Source organism: Agelaius tricolor, unplaced genomic scaffold, assembly GCF_023055355.1.
Source record: "Agelaius tricolor isolate 1412-34295 unplaced genomic scaffold, bAgeTri1.0.p SCAF_6, whole genome shotgun sequence".
In the NCBI taxonomy this organism is placed as follows: domain Eukaryota; kingdom Metazoa; phylum Chordata; class Aves; order Passeriformes; family Icteridae; genus Agelaius; species Agelaius tricolor.
The window spans coordinates 14,806,929-14,828,023 of record NW_027269266.1 but is presented as its reverse complement, the minus strand read 5'-3'; the positions used below and the strand labels follow the sequence as shown (position 1 = coordinate 14,828,023).

At 40.1% G+C, this 21,095-nt stretch overlaps 1 protein-coding gene across 1 annotated transcript in view; it reads left to right on the top strand.

Moving 5' to 3' along the window:
- Nucleotides 1–5,839, top strand: part of GPR158 (G protein-coupled receptor 158) — a 187,172-nt gene extending 181,333 nt beyond the window's left edge. Inside the window, exon 11 of the mRNA XM_071428788.1 lies at nucleotides 161–5,839. Within this exon, the coding sequence (XP_071284889.1) occupies nucleotides 161–1,612 (1,452 nt within the window). The 3' untranslated portion in view covers nucleotides 1,613–5,839. The remainder of the gene's footprint in view (nucleotides 1–160) is intronic.
- Nucleotides 5,840–21,095: the final 15,256 nt, after the last annotated feature.

Below are 21,095 nucleotides of genomic sequence, written 5' to 3'. Positions count from 1 at the left end.
GATTCAAGTTGATGGAGAAATGACATATTCAAGAATTAGAAAAGACAGTGAAATGAGTTTAATGCCCTTTTTAGAGCAATAGGTCTTGTATTCATCAGGCTGCTTGTTTGACTGTAGTCACTTTGTAAATACTAGTTTTGCCATTCACTTTGCTTTGCAGGATGAGTTGAAGAAACTATATGCTCAGCTTGAAATCTATAAAAGGAAAAAGATGATTGCTAATAATCCACATCTCCAGAAAAAAAGGTGCTCTAAAAAGGGCTTGGGGCGCTCGATAATGCGGCGTATCACAGAAATCCCTGAGACAGTCACCAGGCAGTGCTCCAGGGACGAGAAAGACCTGATGGAGCACAGTGCTGTGAAGAACTTGGCCACACTGAAGAAAAACCCACCAGATTCCACAAGTTCTTCAAAGCCAAAAGAAGATACTTTGAAAAACAGAGTCTTTTCCTTAAAAAAGTCCCACAGCACTTACGATCATGTTAGGGATCAAACAGAAGAACCAAATGGCTTAACTACAGAAAGTGCAGAAGTTATAGCTTCTGAGAAAACACTTCTGGACTCCTTGAATGGTAACAAATTAACCAAAAATGCTCCTGATAAGGTTGAAGCTGTCTCTACTGAATCAGTCCCTTTGGTGTGCAAATCAGCAAGTGCACATAATTTAAGTGCCGATAAGAAGCCTCTGCACCCAAGAACATCTGTGTTACAAAAATCCCTCAGTGTTATTGCTAGTGCCAAGGAAAAGACTCTGGGACTAACAGGTAAAACACAAAGTCTAGAAGAAAGCACTAAATCTCATAAATCTCAGCAGAAGGGTAAGGAGGCCACCAAAAAGCACTCAGCCTCCGATAAAGGGGAACATAAGGATTCCCACCGGAAAAACTCTACCCAGTCTGAGGAAACAAAGAAAACACATAAATCTGGAATTATTAAACAGCAAAAGGTCAGTCAAACACCTGCAAATCCAGACACAGGGCCAGGTAAGTCTCTACACAAGGAAAATTTCGACATAGGAGAAGTTTGTCCTTGGGAGATATATGACCAAGTTCCTGGTCCTGTGCCTTTTGACTCTAAAGCTCAAAAACATGTGTCTATTGCTTCCTCAGAGCCAGAGAAAAACCACCCTTCCCAGCCAAAGGGGAAGACTCATCATAAGCAGAAGACACCTGAGGGGCACCAACAGTCAAATCAAAAGAGTTCGGAGAAGGTGGAAGCTACTCAGGAGACACAAGAGCACCAGATCTTCGAAAATGAGAAAAATCAGTCAAATTCCAAGTCCCAGGTGTCTCCTGGGCTGAAGTGTGAGAATGTTAATAGGTATACACCTAATACCCATCCTGGAGAGCGGGAGGAGCTGCCCCAGAAAACAGCAGAAAAGGAAAACCTCAATAAATTGGCTGAACAGAAAAAAATTACCTCTTCTGAGGGAAATGTGCTTTCATCTAACTCCCATAAGCCAAGTAGTTACATACAGCAACCTTTAGCATCTCGAGCTGAAGTCTGCCCTTGGGAGTATGATACAACAGATTTACCAAAAGCAGAAAGAAGTGTAGCTTTATTGAACACCTCTGCTATAAGTGCAAATAAAACAGCAGCACCTCGAAAATAAGAGGCTTTTGGACTGAGGAGAGTAGCAACATTGAGAAGACAGACAACAAGAAAGACAGAGGGGACTTAGGCCAAAAGGATCTGAAAATTCCTAAGGAGCATCACTTAAATCAAGGGAATCAGCACTAAAAATATGTAGGAGTTAAGCAAAGTAAATTATCGTTATTGTTGTTATTATTTATATGTTGAGTGCCAACAATGTGATTAGCAGTGCCCAGAATACGGTCCCTGCTCCAAGGATTTTACTGTGTCAATGAAAGAAATCTGCCTTTGTGAAATCAATTTTCTTTTAAAAGAAAAAATAATAAGATGATAACAAACGCACAGTATAGATCTTAACCAAATTATTTCTGGATGCCATAACTGGCTGTAACTTGCCCTTGGGACTTTAAAGATCCAGCAGAAGTGGGACACAGAAAATGTCCTGATGGCAAAAAGGGGTACCAACGAGCAGCTTATTAAAGTGATGACTTTTCACTTTTCATATTTAATCTAAATAGCACTGCTAACTCAATGCATCCCAAGAATATTTTATAAAATGATTGCTTTCATTTTCTTATTACTGTGTGTTTAAGTACATTGTTGTGTCTCATATTAAAGCATTCCAGATTGTATAATTTTTGCAAATAACTTTGATATTATGTGACACAACAACATGTTTATGCAATCTGCAGATACTGTCTTCTAATTGCAAGTTAAAATACCTGCTGTAGAACTTTTTGTTTATATATAGAATTGCAGTAATCTTTCACTGGCTGTGGAAGCCATAATTCATATTGGGAAATTCTTTTGGGCTTTGGAGATTATTTGTTTTTCTTTCCTGTAATTTATATAGTCTTTTTTTGTTTTGTTTACTCTCTGTTATTTATATTTATAGTTTGATACTGTATTATTCAGGGGTTTTATATGCAGTAAGTTATGCACTTCCCTCTTAATGCTAATAGACTTTGTTAATAGTGGAAATTCAGTTGTCTTAGCTGCATATACTGGTAGGACAACTTATCTGGGTTTTTTGTTATTAATTGGAAAATATCATCTAAGAGACGAAAAATCTTACTTTAGACATCGATGGTGATGATCTTGTTCAGTATTTCATACTGAACCTATCCTGTTAAATAAGACAAGCAAGAATGACAATGAATATACTCCAGAAATGATCACATGTTTTACTAACACCAGACAGCTCTGGGAGATATTTTATTTATGGAACAACACTGTACTGTTTACCCCTGTTGGCAAACCTCAAAAAATTGGCTCTTGGAGTGAGAACTCCAAAATATTACTCTTCCCCCACATATGCAAATGTAAGCTATACTGGGAACGGAAATGATGGCATCTCTCTCCAACTGTCCAAAATGCTTTGACTTTTTTTAAATTTATATGTACATTTACAGTAAAAGTTGGTGTTTGATACAGTGCTACTTTTCAGCAATAGCTACAGTCCTCATTGTGCATATGAGCTTAATTCATAGGTGGCCCATTCACAACTATAAGTCTTAGTGACAGTTCACCATCAGGGCCTGAGGACATGTTGAACTCTTCTGAGGAGTGTCAGCAGTAATTAAACAGCCCCAGCCATCTCAATGCAGTACCAGTAAAGTGCTGTTCACAGAAATTGGCTGTACGTAGTGTACTCCAAAACAAAGACAGCTCAGTCCTAAAGAACTTGTGCAATTTGAGAGAAGTGATGGGATTCGGTGGAAGAACATGAAATGTGGATGATTGAATAGAATGTGTTGTTTAATATATATAATATATATAAAAATAGATATTTATATATGTTTAATATATATATATATAAATGTCATATCTAATACACACATGCACATACACGTATGTAGTATAAACTGATTTTTGTGGCATCATAGAAAAAGTGGCTTAAGATAAAATGCAATGAGCAGAGGGATTTAGACAATGGGGAAGAGGATTTTTCAGTCCTTCAAAAAGGAGAGGAGTCTATGGGCATGTCCAGACTGACAGATCAAGATGGATCTCATTTTCCTACTGCCACTGCTAAGCCCAAACCTGACATGTGCCAACACCTGAGCCAGCTGGGGACAAGTTGACTCAGGTCTTGGTGCTGTCTAAACGTGTTACCTCACTAATAAATTCTGCTCATTAGCTCCAGGTGAAATTGACTGAACTGCCCCAGCCAACCTGGCTATCCAGGATAGTGCTCAGTTCCACCATGGGGATGTGCTGACTTAGGTCTTTACTACCCCGGGCTCGTCTGACTCTCCCATCCCTCTTTTGTAGGGTGTAATTATGGTCTAGGAGATCTGACTGGGACCCTTCAACCCAGAATCCCTGTTCCACCCATGAAAGGGAGTCAGGCGTATGAGTCTGGGTGCTTTGGACATCTTGCACCCACTTTGCACACACAGGGCCACTGGCATCCTATGTGCAGCCCAAATCCAGCTCTGTCCTTGGTGTGGAAGAGTTGAGATTAGACCTAGTGTGCTCAGATTCTCCCTTCCCAGTCCCAGACACCCATGGGATTTGTCTGTAACTTGTCTTGTCAGTTTCAGTGGGACTTGGTCAGCTTTTCTGAGAGAAAATAACCCTGAATTTCCATGGGAAGAAGTCTCTCCTAGGAACAGAGCTTTTTGGGAGGCCTCCAGGAGCACACTGACCCTCTGTGCAGAGAAATACACAATTTTAAACCTGCTGAAATGGTGACAATCTTACACCTCTCCTATCCTTGAAGGGAAGTTCTGCAGTGTCAGCAGTGGTTTTTGGGATTGGGACAGGGGGACAGCTTATGGCAGCCTGCCCTGGCTCATTTACGGGAGCCCGACTGTGAGGTTAGAAGAGACATCCACGGAGGGATCGGGGAAGGAGATCTCTGTATGTACTCACTGCCTCTTGGAGACAGATGGTTGCAAGGAGCAGGTACCAGCCCTCATGCCCTTGCTCATCTGGCCCTCCATCCTTTATCTCAGAGCTGAGCAAGGCCACACTGCCCATGCCCTGCTCTGCAGGAGCCCTGTGGGGTGCCTCGTGCACCGAGGACGGGGGATCCACATTGGCAGAGTGTCCACACTGCACCACTGCCCCTTGCAGTCCTGGCAGGATCGAGCCCGTCATGCATGACTGTGTCTGTGCCACCGCTGTATATCTGTACTTGCTTGGTTTCCTTTCCCTTTCTTTCTGTTTGGAAAGATAATTTCATTAAAGCCCAGTCCTTGGCTGGTGTAAAACAGCCCAGCTGCACAGAAAGCAAAAAGCAATGGCTGGTTAACCAGGGAAGGCATTGGCTTGTATATTCTTGTTTGGTTTAGATTTCTTTCGTCCTGACCCTTTCCCTCACTTCTTAAAAACTGTCTGTTGTGGTTCTTTAGGCTCATTGTAGTCACATCCCCTAACACTGACACAATTGGAAAACTTTCCTTTAGAAAACAAAAAAGCTTTCCCCAATTTATTAAGCAACTGATCTTTGGGCTACAGATTCAATTGGGACTTAAATTATTTCACATTTAAGAAAATGAGGGGCCAAACTTCACTCAACTATCCTATCTCACTATGATGCTGCTAGAAGCATTGCTTAATGAAGACATACTAAGTTAGACATAAATAATGTTTTGTATTTCATAGATTTTTCTCCACCAGCATATATTGACTAGATTGCTTAGATGTCTTTTTCTGGAATTTCATTGTCATTGTTTAGCCAAGAGAAGTGCAACTCTAGAGTAAAGATGTCATAAGGATGTTCTCTAGCAGATCTGTTAAGAGAAAAGACAATAAACATGAAGGTCACAAACATTTGCTAGGTTGTCCTTCTAAATGCATGTGCAAGCTGCATTTCTCCTTCATTTCTAAGCCATGGTTTATAAGTAATTAGATTTATACCAATCTTATTAGACTTGTATAATTTATGCAAGATTATGCGCTTTAAAATATAAATCAGTGCACACCTATCATCAGCTTTGGTGGCATCATAGACCTGAAACCAGACAAGACATTTATATTTGCTCTCCTTAGGCTTTTGCATGCATATGACAACAGGCAGGCCTGAGCAAACACTGCCTTTGACTTTTAAAATTTTAGCTACTCCAAGTTGTAGAGTATATAAAGCTGTAAGTCTCTTCACTTTATAATGTGGTTCTTATGACAATGTTATCTGGCAACCAACAGCATCCACCATGAAATACTTGATAGATTTATGTTGTAATGTGTTGCAGCATGTAAATAATGTAACTTCTCTGCAATAAAGCACATTTATATTAAATCTGTCTGCAGGCTTTTGTGTTGTGATTTTCTGAAGTCATTATTGATTCAAACTGAGTGGGTTTCCCATCAAACTTGTAAAGTAACTAACTTTACAGCTTCTATGATCATATCATGCCATTATCATTTTCTGGATTTTTCCTTATATTTTCATTAGAGTAGATATGCACTAGGTTCAGGATTTTATGTTAGGAAATAGCTCTGTTTTCTCAGTGGTTGCAATTTTGAGGTCAAAATTGTAGAGTCCATCCTATATTCTCTTGAATTTAATGGTAACTACAATGTTAGAAAACAAGGGGAAATAAGTAGACCACATTTTACAATGTCATTCTAAAATCCTATAGCTCATCTGTACTATGTGTGCACATGCCTGGGTTCCTCATCTCAAATATCTATACCTGTCTAACAGATATAGGAAAGATACAAAGAATGGGAACAAAAAAGATGAAAGACAGAGAATGGCAGCTGTGTAAATGAAACTTGTTTACCTTGGGAGAGAGATGACTCAGAAACAGGGATGAGACCTATAAAAATTGTGAATGATTCAAAGGTAATTAGGAGTCTGGAATTTGCTGGATTTTGTTGTGCAGGAACTATAGAACACCCAGGGTGGCCATCATGCAGCAGCTTAAAATAAATGAAGTTTTCCTCTGCATATGTCATGAATAAATTGTGGAGCTCACTTTAATAGATTGCTGTGCATATCATGGGTTCAAAAAGCATTGGAGGGCTCATGGAAGACAAATCCATCAAGATCCCTGAACATGGTCAATAGAAAATTCTTAAATCCCTAACTAGATGGCTGATAAGTAGTATAATTCTCTTTGCATAGAGATCACCCACTGCTCAATATGGTGCTACATGAACATTTCATCCAGCACAACCTCTGTACATTCTTATGTCTGCATAAATACAGATAGTTTAGGCTACTTAGTTTATTTTTAGTTGTCAGCCTGGTGGTTTTTAATGACTGATTATTGATGTGCAAGCCCAGGTAGGTAGGTTCCTGCATGGGCATATGTATGTGTTCACATGTACCTGTCCCAGGGTCTCCTGGGTTGGAAAGCTGCCATTTGGGTAACAGTCTGAGTCAAGCTGTCAGGTGTCATGGAAACATGAGATGGAAAGAAGGGAAGGGAATAATGTTATTCCCTTATGTTATTTAAATGAACTGTATACAAGTGCTTCGAAAGCAAGAAGTCCAGATACCAAAAAATTAGGGCCTGGACATTTTTCACTGTACTACCTCAGGGTGTTCAGCTCAAACTGAGGGCAGCTTTGCTCTCTCAAGTGATGGGTGCCTTTTGAGCACCACTTCTAAAGTTTTCACTGGTTTTAAGAAGTAAGGAAATTATTTCCATAGTTTTGTGGCTTTGGAAATCATCCAGAGATGTATTTTCACACACCCTCTTGCTTCTCCTGTTACATTTCATGAGAGGAAAGTGGGGCTGCACCTGCACAGCCATGAGAGGCTGGGGTGGGGGTGTCCCACTGTCAGCCTGGCACCCAGGGGCAGGGGATGGAGAAGACAGATGGACACTTCTCAGTGGTGCATGGTGGGAGGAAGAGAGGTACAGGCTTGAACAAGAGGCTCAGAATGAATACTCAGAAAACTTTTTCACCATGAGAAGTCAAACAGTGGAGAAGGTTACTCAAAGGTTGTGCCATTCCCATCCTCTGAGCTTTTCTTGGATAAAGCCCTGATCTTGTAGCTTTGGGCAGCAGGTTGGATTGGAGAGCTCCTGAATGATCCCATCATCCTACAAAGAGTGTTCCCTACTAGAATTACTCTTCCCATCATCCTCTGGAAAGCCTGTAGGCAGATCCAGGCAGCTCCAGCTCCTGCCCAGGAGCCCAGGACACACATTCATTTATACCATACATACCTCTGGGCAAGCCCTCCTAACAAACACCAGCTGCTGAGATAAAAAGGCATTTGGCTTTTCCTCTGACCCCACAGCCCAGAGTTACCATGGTAACAAAGTGACCAGGAAAATAATTTTGTTTAGAGCTGGTTGGGAAGAAGTTTTCCTGCCTGTGTTTAGTGAGTACTTGAACTGGTGCACAGCTGAAAGAAACCCTATAAAATTGTAATGTTTTTCCCTAACAAATTGAGGATTTTTTTAATGTCAGTGCTGGATTGGATTCCAAAGGAACCATTAAAGTAATTCTAAACTTTGGGGAGTTTGGTGAATGCAATTCTTCAAAAAGGCAGTTTATCTGATCCAGGGTTACAGGGTTTCAGGGTCTCTGCCTGTTTGCAGAGAAGTTATTTCAAGCTGAATCTGCTTTTTTACAATAAAACAGGATTTCTGACAGGCTGAAGTCAACTTTTTCCAATTCTGTAGGAGCTTTTTCATCAACTTGGAAATTGGCTTTAGCAATGCTTGAAGTTTAGTAAAAGATACTGATTATTTCACTGGCTTGGCAGGCTGTCATCATGTTGCAATATTCAATCTTCTGGTTCTTTTAACTCCTGGAAGATTAAACATTGTCTCTCCATTTATGCAGATGATTTTTCTTTTTTTTCTGTTTCATTTATTTATGAGTTAGCTCTTCTAGTCACTGAAAGTGTACAAACAAATCAAACCCTGGACATTTTACCATGAAATTAGTGGATTTTAGATTTCTGGATATGTATGAATTAGGTTGAATTTTGCATTGTGTCAAAGCATGAAAAAACATTACATTGTACCCAAAATAGCCATTACATTGTACCCAAAATAGCCATATATATTTTTGAAATGTGCATTTAAGATCTTCTGTATAACATAGATGCACATATCTTATATAGAAGGCACAGAATCATTCCTGCAGCCTTGTAGCTGCAGAAGGCAAGGTTTTCCAGTAGACAAGTATCTGCTTTTAGAAGCAATTAAAAGAGAAAATTGCTAAGCCTGCATAATAGGAGTCTTTTAATGAAATGCAAACTGCTGGGTGTCTTGGATCTATGGGTATAAAATGTGTGTGAAGTTAGGGCTTGCCTGTGCCTTTGCTTTGTGGCTGTTGGGGAGATGTTCAGAGCAAGAGCAAATGCAGATGTCTCTCTGGTCCCACCACAGCGTGGCGTGGCATGCCCACATGTGTGACCTCTCCTGCTTACAGTTCACCTGCTGTGCCCTTTTTAGTGATGCTGAATCATGGAGTAGAATTTAAAACCTGGTTTTGGCTGAACACCCAGCCCTCCCTGCAGTGCCTTTTCCCCTGCTGCTCTGCAGAGGTGACAAGAGCAGTGGCCATGAGGTGGGTTTGGACACTGCAGGGTTGCCAAAGTGGGGCAGGGTGGAGGGTGCCTGACTCAGTTTCAGCACTATTATTTGTACTGCTTGACAGATGATGTTGGCAGGGAGTTTAGACTGGCTGCAGTACTACAGATGAAAACCAGGCTGGTTTGACATAATTCAGTGCTAAAAATAGTATCATATAATGATGTCTTTGTCATGAAAGTTTTTTTTAAGCTGCAGGGGGGTAAGAAGTGTGTGGTTCCAAAGCAGTCATCTTGGAGACATCATCAAAGGAAAATCACAGCAGCACTGGAGAAGCCACCTGTCCAGCTCTGTTCCCACATCATGTTTTATGACACCCTGAGCAAATACACAGCATTTGTGTAAACCAACTAAATTGGCTACTGCTACTCTGTATGCAATGTATTTTATGTTCATATTCACTTTAATGTTTTATGTTCACAACATTTAGGTTTCACTTTGTTTATAGCAGTTTTTTTATCACTGTGATGATTTTTTTATTCTTTTACAGGAACTTGCTAACAAACTTGATTTGTATCTTAGTGGCTCCATTGCAGGGCCAGCATTATCCCCCCAGATTTTTTGGTGTTTGAAGTCAGAAATGATAGTTTCACAATTCATGGAATTTTCCTCCAGAAATAGTTAAATATTTTAAAATACAGATTTCATTATTTTTATTCAGATTACTTTAATTATTTATTCTGTTTCCATGACCAACAAAATTGCAGTAAGTAAGAATTGGTAACATTAAGCTACATTCTTTACTTTCTAGGTGTCACTTAGATGCAGTTTTCCTTCTAGGATTTCAGATGAATTGTAGATTGCCATTGTGCATTGCATGACCTTTCCATGCAACTGCTTGTTGTCAACATTACAACTAGAATTGCAAAGTCATTACAAACAATCATTGCCTAGGTAGGGATTGGGCTTTTTGGATTTGCCATCCCATTCATATATGACAATAATTTACACACAAGCTTAGCTACGTACTAAACTACTTGCTTTGGTGTTTTATTCATTGCCTTGTAAATGTAGATAGTATTCTGAATTCCTTGGGAACAACATTATAATTCAATATAATGGGCAGGCAAATAACAAGCAAAAATTGATGAGATAAAACTGCATAGTCTTAAATTTGATAAAAATGTGATCATGAAAATGTGAAAACCTTGGCCTCTCTGAGGAAGAAAACAGAATAAAACAACAAGGATTTTATTTATTACTTTCACATTTGGAACCAATTGTAGTACTAAGGAGCTTAGAGAAAACTTGTATATTTCTGATGATTGATCAAATACTGCTCATGTACATTACTTCCATCTATTTAAAATAATGGTGATTTCAGCTGAAACAAGTATGCATCTTGTAGTTTTTACCCCAGACTCAATTTTTACTAAGCATAAAAATTACCCAGTGGGGATGGATGTCAACAAAGGATGCAGAAACCATATATATATATATATATATATATATATATATATATATATATATATATATATAAATATGAAAGTTCCATACCTGCTTATGATTTTTGGGCTTTATGCACCATTTTATGCTGTTCCTATTTTTACTTTATAGAAAATTGCCTTTTTCTGGAACTAAATTATTTGGATATTGTTTCTTCAAAAGTGTGTGCATGTTTGAAGTGTCAAGCAGGTAGGTTATAAAAGGAAATATATTTACATAAAACAAACACTGCAATATTTTAGGGGCTGCTTAGGCAGAGCTCCTACTTTTCTCTGTTCAGTTGTTGTCTCCTCACATGGAAAACATATTTTCTACTGTAACTTAATATGACCCAAAAGAAGACCGAGGCGACAAAGAGGTTATCAGTTACTGAATGAGAGGTAAAATAAAAGTGAATTCTTAGCACAGAAATTACTGATTTTCAAAGCCACCAGAGAAGGAATTTAGTCCCCAGTTCTCTCTGAATTCAGTAACTTCTTTGAAAACTCCCGTCTGACAGACTGGATTATTGGTTTTGATGCCATGCCGAATCTTTACAAATGGCAATAACAAATCTGCAAAGTCAGCAGTAGAGTCCATTCCCTTGTACAACCCCTAGGAGAAACAAGCTGGTGGGAAGCCAGGTGGACTCTTGGCATGGGAAACTGCTGGTAACAACACACAGGACCATGCATTGACAATATCCAGAATTAGTTTTGCATTACCAGGAATGAGTTATTAGAGCCAAACAGGAAAGAAAACTTTTGACAGCATAAACACCTTTTTAGCCAGACTGGGATGGAGAGTCCACAGGCTCATACAAACTAGGCCAGTGAATAAGCTGGCCTGTGTTAAGTCAGGATCTGGTTCATATTCATACCAGGGAAACAGAAACCTGCTGTCAGCAATCCACCCAATACAAACCTCTTAAGGAACAAAAAAGCATTCATCATTCCAAGAGCTGCCCCTGCCCCTTCACTTCCCTGCTTTCCAGCTGGTGGTCCCACCAGGTGCTTACTGCCCTTTGTCCCCTGCAGGTAGTACAAAAGGTTTGTCTTTTCATTGGAAATGTCAGCGGTTTATGCTTGCTTCTGCTCCCTTTTCAGCCCGAGGCCAGAAGCATTGTACTGCAAGCTAAAGCTCTTCTCAGCTTTTTCTCCTGGCTGTTCAGCTCCCTTCAGCTCCCTTTAATCACTTTCCCCAGCTCAAGTCCTGGGCAGATGGCAGCACTATTATCCTCATCTCCTTCAAACATTCCACTTTATTTTTAAAAAAATCATGCTACCATACAGGCTAAGGCCATCCTTGTGAAATACTTCACCCCTGTCCCAAATCAGGACAAAGCCACACACATCCACTTTTCTGCCTAGCTATAAAGTCCTAAGGTAATATTTGGCAAACCATTAAGGGGCACATTTTTTACATAGGTACTGGTCTGGCTCCCAGGCTCCCTGTGCCTTGATTTTCTGTCTTTGTGTGAGGAAGACCTGACTGCTTCCTACAGATGGGAAAAAGGATGCAGATAAAATCTTACAGTCTTCAGGTACTTTTGATAGCATTAAGAAACCCATGTATGAGAAAGGAATATATAGTGTTGAATGACAGTAAAAGGTGATTCACAAAGTAGCTTATTATCAACTTTCAACTTATGGAAGCTTGGTTACTGAAAGCCATTTTACACTGTGTGAAATTTCTTCTTGGGTCTTTAATAATTGGCATTTTTTCTTAGCAAAATAGATAAAACTCAGATGAACTCAAAGCTGAAGTGACCTGACCTTTTTCTATATGAAAATTAATACAGTCTCCTGAGTTGTTTAGATGTGGGAAATGAATACTTGTTGGTTTTAGCACCAGTGCAGGAGTTTTCCAGAATTCCCCCTGCCCACCTGCACAGCTTGCTGGTGCTATTACAGCATTCCTGTGTACACATGAAGAGCAAATCAAAAATCCTCCTTGCTTCTTCAAATACTATCCAAATGTCACAGGAAGGATCTGGGGTATTTGTGTCTCTGGTACATCTGGTACAGTCCTATATGTCTGTTTAATTTCAGCAGGTCTTCACCTCTGTTCAATTCCATGGAGCCAGGTAAACTCAAAGAAATTATATCAAAGGCTGTTCCTCTTTACATCCTTAACTAAAATAGCTGGGCTGTGTTAAACAGAGCTGACTCTGTTCAGAAGAAAAGCAAGTTGTGGCACAATGTGGGATCAAATCTGTTGTAAGCAGCCAGTTTGTTTGTGTTTAATATCACTGTGACAGCTTTCATGCATAGTAAGTCAGATCTTGAAGAAAGCTTTAGGTGCATTTCCTGATCCTCCTTTCTAGTATTCTCTACTGATCTTCCTCAAGGGCTGCATTTTCTCCCCCTCTTCTCTTACAAAGAGTGATCACAACAAGCTCATGTACCAACACTGGCTCAGATGCACAGATGTGTCCTGGACTTGCATGTTTCTTTTGTAACCCTTTTCACATGCCTGATGCCCAGCTCTTGCTCGGCCTGACTGGAGCTCTTCTCCTTCAGGGGGATTTGTCAGCTCAACCTGTTGCTTCCAAGTAGGACACTTAAAACAAGAGACAATTAAAAACCCTAAGAATTTAGGTGTTCTCAAAAATCTCATTTACCTCATCTGTTCCACATGATTTTATTCTCAGCTTTTCCATCAGACACAGAAACTTTATAGTGTTATAGTTTTCCTCTGCCTTTTCCACCAGGTCTGTGCTTGTGCCTTTGCCCCCTATTTTTTTCTGTTCTTTCAGCTTCAAAATAATTTCCACTAGCAAAAACCATGTGCTCCATTCTGACATCCCAAACATTCATCACCCCTCACCTTGACATTTGCTCAGAATTCTCTTCTCCCCATGGACATATGTTTTGCTCAAGACTCTGCTGCCCACCTGAGCAAACCCCCTCTGCCTCATCCTCCCCAGCCTTTCTGAATCCCCTGAGCAGCACAGGCAGGAGTGACAGCATCATTGCATACATTTAGGTTGTGCTGGAAACTGTACAAAAATACACATGCAAAATTAAGTTTCAATTTTATTCTTTTTTAGTCTTTATAGCCTACGATTATGGGAAGACAAAGACAAAAGCAAAAGAGGAAGGGGGATGACTATCACGTGAGTATAATGAACAAATCACTGACACTAAAAAAACCATATTCTGCAGTTTTTCAGCTATATTTGCCTATTAAGATATTGTTAAAGATCCATAAAAGGTATTTTTCAGGGATAAGTAGAATGCAAAAGAGATAAAAATAATTTTAAATTATTAAAACAATTCTGTTGATGAAACTAAATTCTTCATGTATCTGTACTGATTCATGAACCAGGAACTCTACAATAATGTAGGAAGGCTCCATACTTGTTTACTTACATAAACCACAGGTTCTTAAGAGAATTTTGTATTGATTGATTTTTATATTGATTTTGGATTGAATTCCTTTTTCTAAATGCTTTGCTGACAGCAATGCAGCCATGTGCACAGACTACTACTTCTTTCAGGTCCAGCTCCCAAACCCATGATTTTCCTTTCTTTGGACTATGCTGGATTAGGATTTGCTTTGTTTAGAAAAAGCTGTTTCAGTGGCAGCTGGCTGCAGCGGGGGCTGTGGTTCTGGTAAATTAATCATGCTGAAGGACAAAATCTCTGCTGCTGTTCAGCTGTATACTTCCAGATACATCCTTTGAGTGTCTAGGATTTAGTACTGAATGCTCCTTTGTTACTATTACTACCAGGAGGAGGAGTCCTTTGACCTTGCTGCTGTTGTCCCTCTGCTGTGTGATGTTCTGATGATACTGTTCACACACTCTGCTGTTCCCAGCTCTGTGTAATGCCAGACTTCTCTGCCTTGTTGCTCCTATCCAGATCAGCTTTCTGGATGAGGTACTGCCTGTTTCCTGCTACTTTGCAGTGAATTTAATGCCTTGCTCTTTGGAGTCAGTAGACACCTTTTATACATGTCATGTAAGTGTGGTTTTGGTTAGCAAGCTGTCCATTTAACTGGACATTTTCTCTTGCATGCAGCCCTGCACAGGGCTTCAATATGGACTGCAGTATACAGTCTACTCATTGAAGGGTTTTGTGCTCCCTCAGTGTCTGTGGCAGACTCAGCTTCCTCAGGGGTGTATTACCATGGTTTGGCATTGCCAAGGAGGGATTCTGCCCATTTTAGTGGCATTGTGTACTGGCAACTTGATATTTCTCTTGCCTTGCAAGCAAATGCTTTTGGGTGTTTGGGACTGCCTTGAATGAATCTCCACATGTAGAAACTTCCATGTAGGTGATTCTACTTTGGGCCCTTGTATGGTCAATGGAGACTTATTCAGTACATTCCATGCATTCAGTGATGCAATTCCTTTCAGGCTAAAGGCAGTGCCTACAGGAGGTAGTTGCTGTCTATCCATTTTCTGAGGGAGATTAGGATGACTATCTCAGATTTAGAGGTATCCAAGATGTCTCATACTAGGTGAGATGTGGGATCCCACATAGGATGTGATTCATCCTGTATTGTATATATTGGCACTGCCAATGCCTTAGACTTCTTTCCACCCTCCCAACTTTTCATCAGGCAAGGATAATTCAAATGCCTGATCTTACATCACTGGTGACTGTCTGAGTAAGGCAGACTAGACACAGGCCAGAAAAAATCCTTCACTTTTAAACAGAACCCATTGTACCTGATAGTATTCAGTATGGAGTGGCCATGTGCACAGAAATAATGCATTTCTTATCATTAAAAGGGAGTTCTGTCTTTTGTGATCTCTCCCAGGAGCTGAATAGGGTTTTCATTAAATTGAAGTCTGTCCATTTGGGTACTGCTCACTCTGTTTATTGCCCACTTTGTATGGTTGCATGTTGTATGTATACTCTCATTTGGTCCCTTGTGCCCAGCGAGTGGACACCAGCCTACCCTTGGGGGATCACCAACTCCCCCAACAAGTTCAAACAGTGATTATTCCCCTCTTTCTGCAGCAGGGAAAATGTTGTGCTTTCTGCAGTAAGACTTGTCTGAAGGAATAAAATGTAATTACAGTTCCACCTAGAGCTTGGTCAAGCTCCATCTGCCTTGCTGAGATGAACGTTGCAGCTAAAGACCGTGCCAGGAGCTGATGTGTAGGAGTCTGCCTGAGTTACCAGCCTGTTGTCTGCTCCTTTCATGAGTGTGCTTCTGTTATTTAGTGGCAGTCTGATAGAAGCCCAGCAAAGCCACAGGCAGTTTTTCCACTGACTTAAGTAGGTTTAAATTAGGCCCCACAGTAAAAATTCTCTCTTTAGAAAACAGGATATAACAGAATGGTGAGGAGCTGTGAGTGGCTTAATCATTACATTTACTCAGCTTTATGACTAATGCCTGTGTCAGTTAACAAGTTTTATTAACAATACAGTGACCTTGAAAACTCTGTACATCTGACTAACTCATTCTCTTTTATGACTAAATGCTCTCTGTATTGATCAAGGATGTAATTGAAATGATGTCATGTAAAGTTACTGGAAGCTTAAAATTATTTAAATAATATATGGATTGCAATTTCACTTGAAATTGATATAGTTTTTAAACATTGGAATAACAGTCTAAATTACTGAAATTAAGGGAGTCAGCATACTATCAGTATCAAGTAAAATGTATGTGTATAGTGAGATGAATATTAAGGCTATTAATCATAGGTATGAAGTGTTAGGTAGTACAGTATTATTCCAGCACTGGAAACCATTAAACGTGGATATGATGAATTTGGGGTCTATAATTTGCCACGCGTGAAAATCTGTATGATAGTGAAATTGGATATCCATGAAGTGTATGGATTATAATGCTGATGTTGTGGCAGGTCATGCTTAATATGAGGTGTGGCTTTAAAGATGCTCCATGCACAAACAAGTGTAGAAAGCTGGACAGTTACTCTGAAGTTATGAGGAGCAGCTGAGATTCACTGTATCAATGTTGAGGGTAAAAATTGTACATCATACTCCAACCCACTCAGAGATCCAACCACCCCTTTGTTCTGCCCCTGAAATGTCACTTATCACTGAGGTAAACCAGCACATCTACTTAGCCATTTCAGTTCTTTCTCTTCCTCAGAAACTTATATGCCATAGCACAGTGATATATGCAGTGTGATCACACCTCCCAAGATACATAGCTGGTCTGCTTGCTGTTGAAGCCAATCCTCTCCACCACTCAACAAAATAACATTCTTTCTTTGAGGAATGAATATCCATACATTTCTGTGTGCATGAATGCTGTGCTTTGCCCTGCTTTATAGCTGCAGTCCATAGCAACCATCAGTGTAGTAAACTATTTGCATCAGTAATGCACCGTGGTGGAGCACCATGGTTCCATGTTCCCCCAATGACCTCACTGACTCAAGAAACAGACACCAGAGCCACCACACTCACATGAGACCTGACCTCCTTCCAAACACTTTCTTACTAAAACCCTCTATGTAAATCTGCTTAAGTGTGCAAGGACAGCTCTTCTGTGCCAATGTCTTCATTCAGGAATACAATCATGACTCCAAATGTTTCTGAATGGCAGCAGGACTCCACAGCTTGGGGTGTGCTCTGCCATCACAGTGCACAGAGAGGCTCCTCTCACCTCTTTAGCACATCTAATGTGGGGGGGTGGCATCATGACCTGGTGAAGGGGCTGGGCCCACTGCAGGCAGGTGAAATGGAGCCTTCTGTCAAACCTGCTGTACAGCCCCCAAAATTTCTTGCAAAGCATTGGAACAGGCTGCCCAGGGAAGTGGTTGAGTCACCATTCCTGGAGGTATTTAAAAGATGTGTAGATGTGGTGCTTAGGGACAGGGTTTAGTGGTGGACTTGATCCTAAGGATCTTTTCCAACCTAAATGATTCTGTGATGGTATTAATTTCTCTCTTGCCCATGAAGGATGTCAAAGTTCAAGTTCACGCAACAGTGCTGACCATGTGCAAATCTAAAGGCTAATTGGGGTAAAAGCCCCACTGTTGTGTTTACTTAGAATGCCACATTTTCTTCCCAGAATGCTGCTAAGGAGGATTACTACTTAATTATGAGTAAAAACTCCTTTGTATGTCAGGTTTGTCAATAACTGTAATTGCTAAGTTTCATTGAACTTTAGTGGGTATGCTGTAATTTTCCCCCAATATTCCAGAATGGTAATTATCCATTTTAATCTTATTTTGAATATGCTTGAAGCACTTCATAGAAGTTTGTGGGAGTCTCAAGTTTGCACCAATGCAATTAGTTTGCTATCAGTAGGTGAGTGAAGTCCTTATTCTTTGTGCTGTCCCTGTAGTCCCTCACCACCTGCCTCCTGGCCACCCTGGGCTCTTCGCTGTGCTGTGCTCTCCTGCCCCATGAAGGCTGCCTTGATTTCAGCCAGAATCCATCTGGGAGGATTGACAGTAGGTGGCCAGCACTGGATCACAGCTCTCTGCCCAGAGTCTTCAAGCTCTCTCTTTTTTTTTTCATACTTTCATAAACAGCCAACCAGAATTCTCAGCAATGTATGTGGAAAAATAGATTGTGCATGTGTTTATATATATACATGTATGTATATATATATGTATGTATGTATGTATATGTATGTATATATATGTATGTATATGTCTCTGTATGGTATGTATATATATAAATATATATTTTTATATATGCATTTAAATACACACATAAGCAGACATAGAATCATACACAACTATATCCATCTATCCCTCATTTATCTCCTAGGTGCTGCCTAAAGACCCTGACACATAACAGCAGTTATTTTTAAAAAATTCCAACCAAAAGCTCTAAAAGCAGGAGGCTGGTACTGCATGGTAACTTTCCTGTTGTGCAGATGTATCCCATCACCACTGTAGCTGCAAATCCATCAGGCTGCACCTTTCTTCAGAGACGCTTACGCAATGCTCCAGAATTTAATTGATCAAGTAAGATGGCAGTCAGTCCATGTACATTGAATAACTGCTACTTTGGAAAACTGTGACTCAGAATGAAGTGCTGTTGGGGAGGTTTTCTATCCACTAAAGTGAGTCACTATGGAGTGAACTGCTGCTTTATGCAGGCAGACCTTTAGACAAGAGACTGAAATATCAGAAGCTCTGAAACATCAGCCTTGTTCTAGAAATCCTTTAATGTAAAAAGAAGCCTATCTACTCCAATGTACTCTGGCATGAGATGCTAATCCAAGTGGGCTTCTAGCTCAGTTTATTTGCTCATACCTGACAGTGTTTTTTTATAGAGTAGACGAAGGTTCTGATGGTGTTAACCTTCCCATTCAGAGGTTACCAGTGTACAAAATGAATGTACATTTGTACATGATTATTGTAAATGAGATTGGTATTGCAGCTCTAGTCTTGATTGATGCTGGCAATATACTGTATTCTTAGGATTGTACTGAATATGGTTAAGGTTCATCATATGTGGCAGCAGCCTGAAGAGAACTAAAATATTTAAGTAACAAGAAAACCTGTAGCAACTTATGAATCCAGCCTGTTTTTGAAATCTAAAACATGAACATTTTTGAAAGTAAAGCAATGCATAGCTAAAATACCTTGGAAACTCCAGCTCTGCCCCTTTAGCAACAGCAATCCAACTTCCTTCTTTCTGACAGAGCTTCTCCAAGATATCAGACTTTGAGTGGACACACACTGTGTTGCCATTAGGGATGGACTAAGGAGACCTGCAGAAATAAAAACCCTCTTCTATGGGGAGTGTCATTATTGCTTTTTTGGTTTTTTTTTTCAAGCTTAATTTAAAAAATCTGGGAAGAGTGACTGCAGCTTGGAAATCATGGCAACATCCTGGAGCGTTGCCATCTCTTGTTTGACCACGTGTACATTATGAATTCAAGAAGCTCCTGCTGGGGAAAGGTACAGCAGTACATTGTCATCAAAACATTCAATGGGATGGCATTTTCCAGCAGCAGTATGAAAGGCTTCATGAAAAATAAACCTTAACCATCTCAAGTGAGGGTGTCTGTGCTATTGTCCTGGCACAATAAGCATCCTCTGTAGCTTAGCTTTTACCCTTTGATATGCTGCTTTCAGAAAGGCATAAAAAAGCTTCCTGTAGCTTTTGGTGCCATTTCCCACTAAGCCACATCTCTGTGTGTCATTACTTCTCTTCCTCAAACTTAGTGCTGAGGAAGTCAACAATGCTGAGAAAGTAAACAATAAGATGAAAAAGATCTTAAAACTGTGTCCAAGAACCATTGTTTGCTATGAAGGGAGCTGGAGGGGCAGTTTCACTTAGGTTTTGCACCTCTGTGGTTGAATCAGAGAGAAATGCATTCCTTCCCTCTCCTCCTCCTCCTACACCCTTAAGTAATAATGCAGAAAGACATTTGAAAGAAATAGTTCCTTGATAGAAATGTGTATCTTTAATTTCCTTACTTAAATGAAGGAACTTTATTAATTGGAAAAAGATCAGCTTTTGTTTACATGAATTTGTATGAAATAAATAGCTGCAAGGAGGACCATAAAACCATGAATCCTAAAGGCTCAAACATCAGAGGCAATTAAAACTTTAAGCTTTGCACATACAGAAAGAAAGACTGGCTACACAAAAATAACTTTGAGGAGGATATTTCCACGGCAGAGAAGCAGCTAACTCCTACATGCAGCAACACATAGATGCAGCCTACTTTTTGTCAGGAATGGATTCCAGGGTCCCAGGGGTCCTGTGTGAATATTGTCACTCTGCATTCACAGCTTCACACACAAGAAAATCTACTGCAATGTGCCCTTAATCCTTTACAGGAGCCTGGGAAACTCAGCCTGGACTTTGCTACATTTCAGAAATCTTCTTACAAATCCATGCCCACCCCACTGCAGGTTTCAGAAGGACCCCTTCACTGCACAGGTGAGTTAGTTCTTCTCATCTCCTCCTCCTTTTCCAGTAGCACTGGTCTCTGGGAAGTAACAATTCAGGAGTAACTGAAAAAATCTTTCTTTCATGCAGAGGTGGATATACCTGGGTGAGTATCTAGGCCACCTAACAATATGAAACTGCACTGCTCCACCCCTTTCCCACACAGCTGGGGCATCACTGATGTTAGCTGCTGAGTTTTCAGCTTCTCTAAAATACTCTTTTTACAACATTCTTTCAGGGAAAAAAACCACAATAAACACTTCAGATTCCTAGTCTGATTAAAGTATTCATTGAACTCTATTTAAATCAGGTGCAAAACAACAATATCTCCAACACCAGTGACTATATCAATTAGTAAAAGATGATATTTTAAGCAGAATTCTCTGTGGGAGGCTCCATTTTCCCATTAGAAACTTCCTGATCCTTGATTATTTCTCCGTCATCACTGGTGTTTATAATTCTCCTCATTTGCTGAGAACATCATTAATATTATGCACCAGATAGGTAACAAAGTGACTTTTAAGAAAGGGTGAACTAATTCATAGTAGGAAGCCAGAAGTGTACCAGGCTGTGGATAAATCTGTAAAAAGGATCTCCAATTATGAGGCGAGAACCTCACAGCTATGTATGTGGATGTGTACTTACAGCTGTCTCTTAGTAATTTATTTATTCTTTCTCTGAGCCTCAACTAATGTTACCCCCCTCTGAGGCTGTG